Here is a 14,576-nt window from a genome sequence, read left to right on the forward strand (position 1 = left end):
CACACAGAGGACAGAGATAGGATGGGGTACTACTACTGTGAGCTACCCCCATGTCCACTTTGAAGATAAGAAAATGGCCCGGGAAAGGCCATCCCAAGGTAGCACTGTAAGTATTATGTATACTCATTGGCCTGGGGGAGCACTCATTGGCCTGAGGGAGTACTCTTGGCCTGGGGGAGCACTCATTGGCCTGGCAGGAGTACTCATTGGCCTGGGGGGAGTACTCATTGGCCTGGAGGAGTACTCATTGGCCTGGGGGAGCACTCATTGGCCTGAGGGAGTACTCATTGGCCTGGGGGAGCACTCATTGGCCTGGGGGGAGTATTCATTGGCCTGGGAGGAGCACCAGGCTTTAGGGAGGCTTTTTGGAGGGGTAATTGCTCTTCACACTGTCTGGGAAGGATCTGTAGGTCAGATGTACACAACAAAGTGCATCATGAAAACACAATCTCTTCCCCAGCCTGAGGTGTGGTTGCCTCTCCACCCCCAGAAGCAGGGATGCTCCCTGCCTTCATCACAGTGGACTGGAGGATGCACAGTGTACCTGGTTCCCCTGTGCCTGTAGCCTCCACCTCCATAAACTCTACTTCCCATGCTCTGTAGGGATAGAAGGTAGATTCTGGTGTGTGCATCCTGGACAGGCCCCCTGACATCCGCTGGCATGGAGGGGAACGTCTCCATCACGGGCAGCTCAGCTCATGACGGCCAGCTGACTGCTGGCACAGGCCAGTCGGTTATTTTATACAGGCTGGTGTTCATACGCAAAGGACAGGAAGGCTACCAACATGCTAAGACCATGATTCTCACATACACCTCCACAAGGCAGAAGGCTTTCTGCGTGATGGTAGCCATAAGATTCAAGAAACAGTGTATATACATTTGTCTTTTGGGTTGTGAGCCTACCCTTTTAACAGGTGAGCCATCTCCCTAGCCCAGCAGTGCATACATCGGAAGAAATGTCAGTGTGGGGCTGGAGGGCAGGTTCTAGAGACTGGGGTATACAGATTGCTAGGTCTGTGGTAGGGATAAGGGAGGGTGCTGGGACACCAAGGTCTGCAGGGAATGACTACATGACTGCTTCCTCAATAAGGACACAGAAGCGGGTCCCCAGACCACGAGGTGGCAGTCTTCTCTATACAAAGTAACTGAACGTCTTGCAATAACCAGCAGAGGGCACTCTAAGCCCAGCCTAGATGCTGCAGGCCAGTAGTGTTCAGACAAGAGACCCTGGCACAGAATGCTCTTCCAATCTCATGTAGGCTTAAGAGGTTCCAAGAGGCAGATTTAGCCTGGTCGTGGCAAGTACTTTTGATATCACAACAGTTACTTAACTCCTCTCCAGCTCTGTCACGGGGGTGAGGGGTAGGGGATAGGGGAGGGTGGAGGGGGGTGGTGGGAGTAGGTGGGTGGGGCTTCACCACTTCCCAGCCAGCCCTACCACCCCAGGCCCTCAGTCTATGAGAGCTATTCCAGGAGTGTGTAAGTCACTGACTGGGACATCAGAGCTGTCCTTGTGCAAAGCAGCATGGGATCTGACTTCTGAGCCCCAAGGACATGGGCAGTTCCACCCAAACAGAGCATCCAACAGCCAGGGAGGAGGGCCTCCTACCTAGCCTTGGGACAACAGATGAGGTCCCAAACCTAACAACAGCCCATCCAGGAAGGGAGGCCTGGAATCAGAGAAGGGTCAGTGGGTGAAGGCAGCCATGGGCAGAGGGAGGGCAGGTCCAGTCCCACAGGATGAGGACTGTCCTGGGCCCGGAGGGCAGAGTCTCAAGTCTGGCAGTCTTGTCCTGATTTATAGTTAAGATCGATAGGACTTCTTGGCAGATGCCTCCTCCATAGCCAGGCCTGGGCTCAACTCTGCTCTGAGCCCAGCTAGAAGCTCTATCGTGTGGGGAGGGTTAAGACAGTCTCACTTCTTCCATCCTCCATCACCTCCCCCTGGGAAACAGCTGCAGGGGGTGGGGAGATAAGGCAGGGAGGAATCTACGATAAGGAAATACTGAGGCGAATGGACAACGGAGACCTAACAGTAACCTTGCTAAGAAGTCTCCACTGCAAATCCAACTCCTCTGTTGCCTCCCCCATTCCCTTCCTGGAACCCTGGCTCCTGTGCAGACTCTGGCCAGCCCGGTCAGTCTGGCTGGGCCAGCTCACATGGCATCAATGACTTCAGACTCTTGCACAGCTTCAGTCTGCCCGGGGGACGCCTTGCTCAGAAGTGCTCGTCAGCCTGGTTACAGGCCCGGGAGCACAGGGTGCTCAGCCATGCCTTCCCATCCAGCCTGCCCCCATTCTCCAGGGGACACAGGCAAGGTCAAGGCTGAGCCACCTCGGCCAACAGCATCAACGGGGTGCTAAAAAATTAAATGAGGTCAGGCAGTCCGGAAGAACTGTTGACTCAAAGTCTCACCCAGTGCTGCCCACCCCGCCCCACCCCTGCCCCAAGACAGAGCTGAAGGGTAGACAGCCCAGGACCTTGCTGACCCAGGTCTAAAGAGTCTGTAGCTCAGAGAAGGACGTTTGCTGAAATGGCCAGAGCGTGTACAAGAGGACAGGGGGAGAGGTCCTGGGATGTGTGTATGTTCCCGTGTGTGGCGGCTGGTGTGTAAGTCCTGGTTTCTCCGTATGTGCGTGTCCTGTGTGCTGGCAGGAGTCCCTGTGCAGGGGTCTCTGTCCCCGTGTTGTGGGGCAGAGCAGCAGAGGAAGATATGTGTGTATGGTTTGGTGGGGGGCACTCTCTGGACAGTCCTCTACGTCCAGGTAGGAAATACCGGCTGGAAGGGCCTTCTTAAGTACCCAACATGGCCAGGCATCCTGGAGAGAAGAGATCCAGGGTCTCCTCCACTCTCACTGCCTGTCTCCTGGCATCGCTTGGGAACCAGCCCATCCAGGACCTCCTTGGGGAAGACCAAATTCGGAAGCACGTTGTTATGGGTTTAAGGCTTACACCTTCTTTCTCCTTGACACAGCTTGTTGACTTGGTTTCTGTCTCTGTTTCTTTAAAAGTCAGATGTGGGATGGGGAGGGGGTTGAACTACAGTGACAAAATGCTTGCCTAGCACGTACAAAGGCCTGGGTTCCATGCCAGTGTTACAGACATAAAAAGTTAAAACAGGAGGAAAAGACCTGTTCAGTGGCTTTTTTTCTTTTTCTTTTTTGAGTATTAAATGAAACAGCATACCCACAGGGGCTATTGGGCTTTTACGGGTACTGAGGACCGAATCCAGGACCCTTGTGTATATATATTCTGATATTGTTCTGTACTTACAGTTCTGAGCCTTCTGCACGGACTGTGGGCTCTGCGGTCCCTGCCCATCCTCATCATGACACCAAGCAAGCACTGCCCACTACTCAAGTGCTGGTGGAGTTGGGGGCCTCACCCTGCCCTTACCTCTGTTTACCACCCTCTCCACACCAGCTGCAAATGGGTTTGACTTTTCCAGCTGTAGTGATTCCACGACTCTGTGTGTGTGTGTGTGTGTGTGTGTGTGTGTGTATATGTGTGTGTGTGTGTGTGTGTGTGTGTGTATGTGTATGCGCGTGTGTGTGCATAGCATGGAGCCCAGGGTTTCAAGCATGATAGGCAAGCACTCTATCAGTGAGGTGTATCCTTAGTCCCCCACTCTTTTTAATCACCAGCAGGAAAGCCTAGTGTTCTCTGTCTGAGCCCCACTGCCTCTCGGCCTCAGCCTTCCCTAGCCCTAGTCCTCTGGCACGACTCCTTCTTACAGCACCTTCAGAAGCCACTGCCTGTCTTCCTCCACAAGGGGCCGCTAGAAGCCCAGGGAGAGAACTGGACTCACCAGCTACTCTTGCAAGCCCTAAGCTGCACACAGGGTAGAGCTCAAAGCAGACAGGCAACAACCGCTTGGAGGAAATCATCGAGCAGCAGGGACCTAGTTACCTAACTGTGAAGTTAATTGGGCCAAACAAGGGCACACCCACCCGCCAGCTCACAGGACTAGGGCCTGGACGGATGTGTCTGCAAGGTCCTTTGATCCAAAAGCCGAGATCTCAAAGCCCTCACTCCTCACGCTGGGTAGCTCCTGGTGTGTTCGCGCGAGGATTCTGGCCTGCCGGGGCAGCTGCTGGCCACTGTCCAGTTTGGAAACCACCTCTAACGCTGCCCAGACACTTCCAAAAAAGGGCCAGCCCTGGAGTCAGGAGACTTGGCTGAAAAGCACGCAGAGCTCCCAGCCGACATACTGGAGATCAGGTGTTACCCACGGCTCACACTTGGGTCTCTCCACAATGCCCCGGCTCACCACGCTGGGAAACTTATAGGGTCTTTCCTGGACGGTGACATGAAGGGTGTCGCTCACCACCTTCAACACAGAAGGCATCTCCATGTCACCACCTCTGTTTCACAGGAGAGATCACTTTCAGCTTCACCACCGCCCAGTGGAGGGGTCACTGTCCTTAGAGAACACAGACACTCAAGTGGGAGGGGGCCCAGGTCAGGTCCACAGGCAAGCAGTGGGTGAGGATCGGCTCGGGGTTGGAAGGTTGCCCTCTAGCACCTCTTCTGCAGGGTCAAGCACTGTGTCGATGGAAGGATACTGAGGAGGATGCTGAGGACCCGACATGTCTGGGGACCACGAGGCACAAGTATAGGTCGTCCTGGCTTAATAAGCCCTGAGGTGCTGATGGACAGTGCTGGATGAAAGGGGTGTAAGTCAGGAGTGTAAACCTGCAGATCCTGTAAGCAGCTGAGGTAGCCCCAGCTGACTCCTCTGCAGGGAGTCTCCGGCCTTCATAAAGCACTCTGCCCTAAACACTACGGACAGATGTGGGAATAGGGACTTAGCTGCTAACTTCCAGGTGACATCAAATCCTCAGTCCCTAAGGCAGCTGATTTGAATGCTCTGAATACATCTTTTAAAGGATCCTGAACAGTGGGCAGGGATACATGCGTGAACTTGGCCCCGCATTCAGGGCCAAGGGAAAAGGGGTTCAAATGCTTGTTTCTCAGGTCAAGCTCTCTTAGAAACGAACAGCCGGCAAAAAAGAAAGAAGAGAAGCGCCATGTGGGATGGGTGACTTCAGCAGGCATCCAATCGATACATGAGATCCTGGCGGATACAGACCCAACACCAAGTTAGACACAGTGACTGCTGATGGGGAAGCACAGGCTCTTATCCAGTGGTCTTAAGTGAGAACCAGGTGCAAGGCCCCATGTCACTTCAGACGAGACCTGCTTCCTGGCTCCCCTGGGAAGGTGGGAAACTGCTCCACTCAACACTTTTCCTAGTGAAGCTAGGGTCCCACCACTTCTGTCTCAATGGACTTAACGATAACTGAAGAGTGGACACACAGGGCCTGAGTGCTGTCATTTACTGCCTTTTCCAACAATCACATCACTTGGAGGCCCAGGGGCCCAGGGAGGTGAGTTATGTCCCGATCCTACTGTAGAGACCAAGCCTGGGTCTAGAAGGGAGAAGCTGTGAGTGGTGGGATGCTCTGGGGCAGGCCCTCAGGATACTGGGGCGGAGCCTGAGTTGGCTTTATTCCAGAGCCTGGACAGGTCCGGTGAATGGAACTGAAGGACAGTTCCCTTCTCTTCCCCGACTCCTCCTGGGTCAGACCCACCAAGAGAAATGTGCCCAGGCACCTCACTCATAAGCCCTATTAGACTGTGGCTGAGTAAGTACTTTCAACCCAACATGTAGACCAGCTCTTCCCAGGGAAGCACATTGGGGGTGGGAGCCAAGAGCAGCCCACCTGTCACTATACTGAAGAAGAAAAAGTCCCCAAGCACCTGAAGTCAATGGCATGGCCTTCCCATGTCCTGCCTAGGACTGACAGCTCCTGTCTCTGCACAGACTCCAGAGACCACAGGGCAGGTTCCTTAACTCTAACACCACTTCTGACAAAGGATGCTCGCGCTAGATTCCAGCTCCCTGCCCTGCACCTCCTGTGTCCTCACCAGATTCCACCCAACCGAAAAGGTACATGCCTCGTTAATGTGCTCGGCTCCTCCTTCAAAGGGTCAGAAGCAGCTAGGAGCACAAGCCAAGGGCTGCTTACTGATGATGTACAGAAACAGAATCACCATTAGTGGCTGCCATAGGAAGACAGAGAAGCTCTGAAGATACCAACTTCGTTAGCCAGACTCATGTTCCCCAAACTGTGGCTCCTTCTCTTTGTCCGACATGTAAACCCTTAAATCTAGTGTTAGCAGTTTTCCAAGAAAAGAACACCAGGAGATGGGGGCAGGTCTAGGCACACAAAACGCTATCCTCTGCTCGCCGTTGCCTCGGGTGGGGACCTGAGCTGGTGGAGCATGAGAAAAACAATGAGAGATGCTTCAGGCTTAACTCAACAGAAACAGAAAAAAGAAAGAGGTGGCTGAGTGAGGGGCAGTGACAGAGGCTGGTGTGGCTATGGCAGTACAAGGTCACCCTTTTGATTTCACCCAAGGACTACACACGTCCTGTGCTGTGCTAAGCCACTTGCTAAGGACCAGCAAGGGGCGCTCTGTGCCTGAGATCGAGGGTGCCACGCTCAGCCAATGCTCACCTCTCCTTTTTTCACCGTCATGGACTGCCGACGGGGTGTGATCTCCTCATTGATGCTGGACAGGAAGTTCTGTGAGATGCGGAGGGCGTCCTGCAGCAGGGAATGGTCGGGATGGCTGGCTGGAGTGTGCTTTAGCAAGTCCTGGCCCAGGTGGGAAGACTAGAGTTAGTCAGAACGGGATCGGCACAGACCACCGTGTGAAAACGGCACACTCACACTGGCTGCGGTTCAGAGCTGCAGGCCCCCTGTTCTCAGAGCACTTGGGTGAACTCTATTCCAGAAGAGGCCCTGGTCCCCATGGCATGCCCAGAAAACCCGGTAAGGAGGATCTACCACTATAACAGACCTAGGGCAGGGTTTCTGTTCTTGCTATAATTAATATTTGGGGCCAAACTCTTTGTTATAACGGAAAGAAAAGGGCTGTTTCTGTACAGCTCCGGGGGTTTAGCACCACTGCTGGCCTCTGCATACACTAGATGGCTGTAAACATTCTCTCATCTTCATCTGGGATGACCAAAACGTCTTTGGTCATTGATGCTGGCTCCTTAAGTGCAGAACTGATCATGGCCCAGAACCCCTGGCCTATACAAGGCTAGGAGAAAGCCCTGGGTCCTCCAGGCCCCCCATCCTTCAGATGAGAGCCTTGGCCTTTCTTCCTACCCAGATAGGAGTATTAATAATTTATTTACCACAAGGGCAAATTGTTCCTGCCCATCGTGAACAGCTAGCTCCCCGATTTAGAAACAAAACCCTTTCAACTCCTAATCCCCACTACAAAGAAGACATGGAGAGATGAGTAGGTCCACCCCCCCCACACACACACTCCCAGGTGGCTCTGGTTTTCTCTCCCAGGGTGCTTCATTACACACGTGCCTGATATCTGGACCAATCACAGCCATAGGCAGGTGGCAATATCTCAGAGAGTCAAATGGATGGGCCACCTGGACAGAACCTCTGAACTGTTACTATTTCACAATTCTAGAGTCATCTAGAAAGAAAGCCTTAATGAGGAGTTGTCTAGAACAGGATGGTTTGTAGGCATACCTATAAGGAATTATCTTGAATATATTAATTTCAGTGGGAAGATCTCCCCACGGTGGGTGGTACCACTCCCTAGTCAGGGCATTATGAATCGTGTAAGAGTGGGGAAAGCCGACTTTGTACAGCACACACATTCATCCCATCTTGGCTCTTGATTGTGGATGTAACTGGATGCTTCAAGATCTGTCACCCTGACAGCTCCTGCCCACAGAGCTCAGAGGTACCATCCCCTGGAACTGGAGTTATAGGTGACTGTGAATCACCTGATGTGGATACTGAAAAACCAAACTCAAAGCCCTCCGGAAGAGCAGTACACACTCTTAACTGCTGAGCCATCTTCTCCAGCCCCATCCAAAACTGCAATCAGAGCATGATAAAGAATAATAAAGGTGAGTATGGTAGCATATGCCTGTAATCCCAGCACTTGGGAGGCTGAGGCCGAAGAACCATGAGTTCAAGGTCAGCTTAGGCTACAGAGCAAAACCCTGCTGCACAACGGAATATTACACAGCTTTAAAAAAAATGAGAGGGGCTGGGGATTTAGCTGAGTGGTAGAGCGCTTACCTAGCAAGCGCAAGGCCCTGGGTTCGATCCTCAGCTCTGGAGGGGGGAAAAATGAGACAAAGCTGCCCAGACCAAAATGAAATAATAATCTCCATATACATTATTAAAAGGGAAAAAGTAGGTCCTGGAGAGATGGCTCAGGGGTTAGGAGTGCTCACTGCTCTTCCGAAGGTCCCGAGTTCAGTTCCCAGCACCCACATGGCAGCTCACAACTCTCTGATGCCCTTTTTGGTGTGCAGAAGTACATGCAGACAAAGTACCCACAGACATAAATAAAGGGACCGAAGTGGTGTGAACACTTAGAGGACACCACCTTCTGAGTAACTAAAAAAGATGTTCACACATGTTACCTCACACCCAACAAGCCCTCTCGTGGGACTCCTTAGTGGGAGGAGAGCAAGAAAAGAAACAGCATAAAATTCTTGTGCATTGGTTGTACATTAAAAAAAAAAAAAAAATACGTGACTGGAATTTGTAAGCATGCATGGTATTATTAACAGGGTTTCCCCGGGCAGCAAGACTGGAGTTGTTTCTGTTTTCTGGTTTTGTTTCTCAGCCATAGGGAAACCTCCTGGTAGTGGGATTCCCGTTGCAACACCGGCCCACTCCCCCAGCCCTGCCTGTTTTCCATGGAACCTCAGCTCACACACTTCACTACCAGAGAATGTTCCCACTTACAGACCCCTGCCCACGTGGGACAGGATGCTCCTTCCCTGTCTGTCCCTGTGGGAGCACCAAGAGATACTGCTTCTGTTCCCCAGAAGCCTCCAGGGAGGTCCTGCATTCTCCATAAGTGTGTGGCAATGGGACAGCTGGGCACAGGTGAGAGGCGGGCAAAAGACCAGCATTAACCTCAGGATGGGAGACCTAAGTGAAGAGGCCTTTCCTAGCTGGCCTGAGGACAGGGAGAGCAGCCAGGCCACCTTGGGAGGCAGTTGTCACGCTTCTATGATGGGACTCACGTGAAGGACTAGCGTGCTCCTTGTCACCCGGTCCACAGGCTTGTAGAGCAGATCTGCGGAGAGACAAGCAGGGGGAGACATGACCACATTGGAGAAAACAACATGCTTGCCGACCCACTGGTGCTGCCAGGCCAAGAGGAAGAAGGGAAGTCCTACCTCCCCTTTGCAGGGCCATGAGGGCAAACTTGGGGTATCTGTCGGCCATGCTACCAGCTAAGTTCAGGGTTGCTGCTCAGGTCTGAGCCACTGGAAAGGCTCAGTATGGATGTGCTGCTGCCTAGGATTGTCCAGAAGGATAGCGAGGGCCCCGATCCTACCCTGGAGCAGACCAGGATGTGGCTCTCAAAGTCCATGGCTGGACAAGCTTTAGAGACCTGGATCCGAGAATGGCAAAAGCCAAGTGGGGTGCAAAATAGAGCTCTAGATCTGGTGGGTGCTCTGGGATGGGAGCTCATTTGGGGGCACTAAGGCTAGCCCTGGCCATCTTTGCTTCTCCCACACAATGATGAGCATGGTTCACGTGAGCACAGACACTCAAGGTCTTCCTAACATATGCCAAATACACTTCTTTACATGAGTTCCATGACAGCTTCAGGACATACACTGCTGTCTCTGTTTTATACACAGGGAAAACTGGGGCTCAGAAGGGCTAAGGGGTGAGCTCTGGGGAACGGAACTACATTCACTGCTCCTTATGAGTGACTATAACTGTTCACACCAGCCTAACCCCTCCTGTTCACACCAGCCCAACAATCCAAACAAGAAGCAACTTACTACTTTTTGATTAATCCAGACACATGGTCCCAGGATTCATCGCTTGCCTGCCTACCTACCTGCATTCCACTCAGGCACTTTATGTGATGATGCCCTTGCCTTGTTCTCTGCTAGCCATAGTTGATATGTTTTTCCCTTGAAACATGACTGGGCTCTGCCCCCGTGAATGAATTCATCTATTCATGGATTATCAAGGAAGTAGCTTTGCCATTCATTTGAACTATCTCTTTTGGATACTTGTTTGCCTTGCTGTGTGGTGGCCCCACTGGCAAGAGCGACCTTACTGGATGCAACGATTGACCTTGAACTTCTCACCCTTTAGGCTGTGTGTGTGTGCTTGTGTGTATTACTTGAGATTGAGCACAGGCGCTGTGTATGCTAAGAAGCCTTTCTTCCCCATAGAGTGCTCAGTTAAGTCACGTGTGGCGGCTCTTATTAGTAATCCCATCACCTGGGAGGCAGAGTCAGGAGGAGAGCAGTGAGTTCCAGGCAAGTCTGAAACCCTGTCTCAAAAACCAATAAAATAAAATAAAGAACTCAGTAGTGCTACCCAGTTGGAGCAGCAGAAACTAGACTAATACTTACAAAAGAAGAGAAAATACAATCCTTTCAGGGCCAGTGGAGACAACGTGATGATATTCTTAAAAGATATTTTAAGAGGACTGGAGGGATAGCCCAGCACTTAAGAGTGCATGCTGCTCTTCCAGAGGACCCACGTTAGGAAGCTCACAGGCACCTGTAACTCCAGCTTCAGGGGACGCAATATGCATAGTCTCCTCCCCCAACACACACACACACACAATTAAAATAAGACAAGTTTTAAAGTATGCGGGGGGGGGGGGGGGGGCGGACTGGAGAAGGGCTCCGTTGTTAAGTACACTTCTTGTTCTTCCAGAGGATCCAAGTTCAGATCCTACCACCCACAACCACCTGTAAGTCCAGCTCCAGGGGAATTCACTGCCTCTGGCCTCCATGGACAAAACCACACTCATGTGCACAGACCCACATAGAGACACACACACACAGTATTTAATAAAAACAACAACAACTAATGATAATAATCAGTAGTAGTAGTATTTGGGACCTGGAGAGATGGCTCAGTGGTTAAGAGCACTTGCTGTTCTTTCCAGCTCACACTTGCCTGCAACTCTAGTTCCAAGGTATCTAATGCCTTCTCCTGGTCTCGGTACCAGGCACATATGGTATACATATATACATTTAGGCAAAACCCTCATATACATAAAACAAAAATAGGAAAATCTTAAAAACAAATTTAGGAAGTATTTTAAAATGGGGCTCTCACTTGCTCAGACTAGCCCCAAACTTGCGATCCTCCACCTCAGCGTCCTCAGTATCTTAGGCTACTACTGCATGTCCCTATACCGGGCACAGCAATGTGTAGATTTATTTTCAGACAGGGTCTCACTATGTATTCCAGGCCAGCCTCAAATGTAAGTTTCTCCTAAATGTCTCCCGAATGCTGAGATTATCGGTGTGTGCCACCTCGCTGGTGGTCTTCGCAGTAAGACTTTAGTATGTGATATTTATTATGTGATTAATATTGTGTCTATGTGAGCTGCCATGTAGGTGGGAGCTGGGAACTGGACCTGGGTCCCTGAAAGAGCTGTTAGGGTCTCCAGACCCTTAATGTCTTTTTTTTTTTTTTTTTTTTGAGAAAAATTTTTAAAGATTTATTTATTACATATACAGTATTCTGCCTGCATGTTGCCTACACACCAGAAGAGGGCACCAGATCTCATAGATGGTTGTGAACCACCATGTGGTTGCTGGGAATTGAACTCAGTACCTCTAGAAGAGCAGCCAGTACTCTTAACCTCTGAGGCATCTCTCCAGCACCCCTCCTTAATACCCTTTTAACGATATAGATTAATTAACTTTGTGTGTGCATATGCATGCACATGCACTGGACAGCAGGCACGGGTGTATGCATGTGGCATTTGTAGGGTAACTTTTGAGAACTGGCTCTCTCCTTCTAGCGTGTGGATCAAGGTCATCAGGCATGGCCGCAAGCACCTTTCCCCATGGCCCCACAGGGAGCTTGGCAGATGGTGGTACCTGCTAACTCCTGCAATGGTTTCCTGGTGTCACGGTTAGTGACCTCATCCCTTCTGCCCCACCATGACCCAGGCTGGCCTTCGTTCCTCCTCACTCTCACTACTTGAAGTCTAGAACTGGGAAGATGATAGCAATGATCCAACGAGATGTCGTGTCTGTCTTTCCAACAACACTCCCTCTGCTGGAAGTGGTCACCACCACGAAGGCACAGTGGTGTGGAATATTAGTTGAAGATGTGTTGTTACCTTCACTTATGCTGTGGAACATTTGTTCAATGATGAAACGGTGTGTTGCATTCTTTTTAAGTTGCATTTGTTTAACTCTGTGAAGCTGTGTTGCTGTGCCTGTCTAAAACACCTGATTGGTCTACTAATGAGCTGAACGGTCAATAGCAAGGCTGGAGAAAGGACAGGCGGGGCTGGCAGGCAGAAAGAATAAACAGGAAAAGAGAGAAGAGTGTAAAAAGGAGGAGGAGGAGGACTCCAGGGGCCAGTCACCCAGCTACACAGTCAGCCACGGAGTAAGAAGTAAAGAAAGGGATACAGAAAGGTAAAAGCCCAGAGGCAAAAGATAGACAGGGTAATTTAAGAAAAGCTGGCAAGAAAGGAGCCAAGCTAAGGCTGGGCATTCTTAAGTAAGAATAAGTCTCCGTGTATTTATTTGGGAGCTGGGTGGCGGGCCCCCAAAGAGCAAAGAGTAAACAAACGGACAGATAGACAGACAAACCAACCACAGCACAGAGCATGCTCTGCAGAGAGAACTCACTTTCCAAAGAATTCTTGGTGGTGGAGTCCTTGGCATCCTTGTTACTCCTGGCTCTCAGGTTCTGCAAAGAGAGGAGCACATGCTCACCCGGAATGGCAGAAGCAGTTTGGACAGAGCTGGAACAGAGAGCTTGGTCTTTCCTCCCCACAGAGCCCCCTATGTACAGCAAGTGTCAGGGGGCACTCTGAGCCACCCAATGAAAACGGGTTGAGCCATGGCCTGTGAACAAGATGAGCACCACGGGTGCCCCTAGATCAGTGGTCCCTGTGGGTCGCAACCCCGCTGGAGGACAAGTGACTTTTTCATGCAGGGTGGAGGGGGGGGGGATTCAGGGGGCTTGCCTAAGACCATCAGAAAACACAGATGTTTACATTGTGATTCACAGCAGTAGCAAAATTACAGTTACATACGAAGTAGCAACCAAAATAATTTTATGGTGTTGGGGGGAGCAGTCCACCACTACATGAGGAAATGTATTAAAGGGTCACAGCATTAGCAAGATTGAGAACCATGGCCCCAGATGTTCCCTTAAGACAAAGTTTCTCAACCTCAGCACCCTGTGTGGGCATTGAGGGGTCAGAAACTCTTTGTCCCTAGTGTCTGTCCTACGTAGCTGCCGTAAGCCACATCCCTGGTCCCTATCTACAGGTGCAATAACAATCCATCCTCCTGCCAAATGCTCCTTTGGGAACAAAGTCATCTACAGATGAGGACCCCTGAGATGGAGAATTCTGCACAGGGCAGTTTAACAGCATTCAAGGAGCTGGTTATTCAGAAGAGTCCTCACTCACCTTTGGTGATGGCCAGTGCAGTGGGGGTAGGGGTGGGGCACCACCAGACGGATATCATGTTTTACCTTCAGCCGGTTTCGTGAGTGGAAGTGCACATACATAATCGCTACAATGTGCCAATGAACTGCTTTATTATAAAAGGAGGCACTAAGATTGAAAGCAAGGATTGTTAATGGAATAACATCAAAGACGTCTCATTTGATCAGAGGTGCCACGGGAGACGTGACGTTAAAGCCTCCCTGTGAGGCAGCTGACGTTAAGCTCCTGAGCAAATGCATAACCAGCATAGGAAAAGAAAGGGCCTCTGGGATCACTCTCCCAATCCTCCGTGCTACAAGTAAAGTCTTAGGTCTGGGATCACTCTCCCAATCCTCCATGCTACAAGTGATGTCTTGGGATTGGAAGATGGCATTAGTATTCCCTAGCTCATCAGGGCCAACGCCTGATGGGTACTTGAGTACTTTTCCTCAGAGGTTAACAGCCTTGGCAGTGGTTGTTCCCACTTACATCTTACCCAGGAGTTCCCAAAGGGTAGAAGGAGGCATGGAAGCTGAAGGAGAGACTCATGGGATCAGGGAATCGGCCCAAACTCCACATTCTCCCGGACAGTTTAAGGTACAAGGTGTCCTGCCTCAAGGAGCCTTGAGTTTAATCACACATTTCCTCCACACACCTGACTCCCAACGTCATTCTTATCTAGCTCTCATTTATCATCTGGAGAAGTAGAACCCCACAGAAGCCAGGTGGGCATCTCTGGTCTAACTGGGTACCACCTCACACATCTCTCACAACGGCCCTGGGGAAGAGTGAAAGTCCACTACCTGCCCTGTACTTGGGGATGAACCTACAGAGAGCTCCACGCATGAGCACTGACAGCCCCAGGACCCAGTCCCCTGGCAACCACACAGCTGCTGCTTCTTCCTTGAACTTAACTTTGTTCTCTTCAGGCAGCTCCAATCTCTCTGAAGCATTTTTGAAAAACAGGGAACAGCAGAAATGCTGCTCGGGTGGTAACCAGAACAACCAAGGTTCAGAGGGCACCAAGGGCCTGCTCCTTGCATCCCAGTGTTGGCTCAGA

The 14,576-nt window shown here is 51.0% G+C and overlaps 1 protein-coding gene across 1 annotated transcript in view; it reads right to left on the bottom strand.

The window, feature by feature from the left end:
• Bcr (BCR activator of RhoGEF and GTPase) overlaps positions 1–14,576 on the bottom strand; it is a 125,261-nt gene that overhangs the window by 29,711 nt on the left and 80,974 nt on the right. Inside the window, exons 6-8 of the mRNA XM_059281478.1 lie at positions 12,708–12,768; positions 9,093–9,145; positions 6,526–6,666 (exon numbers count right to left, since the gene is read on the bottom strand). Of these exons, the coding sequence (XP_059137461.1) occupies positions 6,526–6,666; positions 9,093–9,145; positions 12,708–12,768 (255 nt within the window). The remainder of the gene's footprint in view (positions 1–6,525; positions 6,667–9,092; positions 9,146–12,707; positions 12,769–14,576) is intronic.

The sequence above is a fragment of the Peromyscus eremicus genome, chromosome 16_21 (genome assembly GCF_949786415.1).
Source record: "Peromyscus eremicus chromosome 16_21, PerEre_H2_v1, whole genome shotgun sequence".
Classification (NCBI taxonomy): Eukaryota; Metazoa; Chordata; class Mammalia; order Rodentia; family Cricetidae; genus Peromyscus; species Peromyscus eremicus.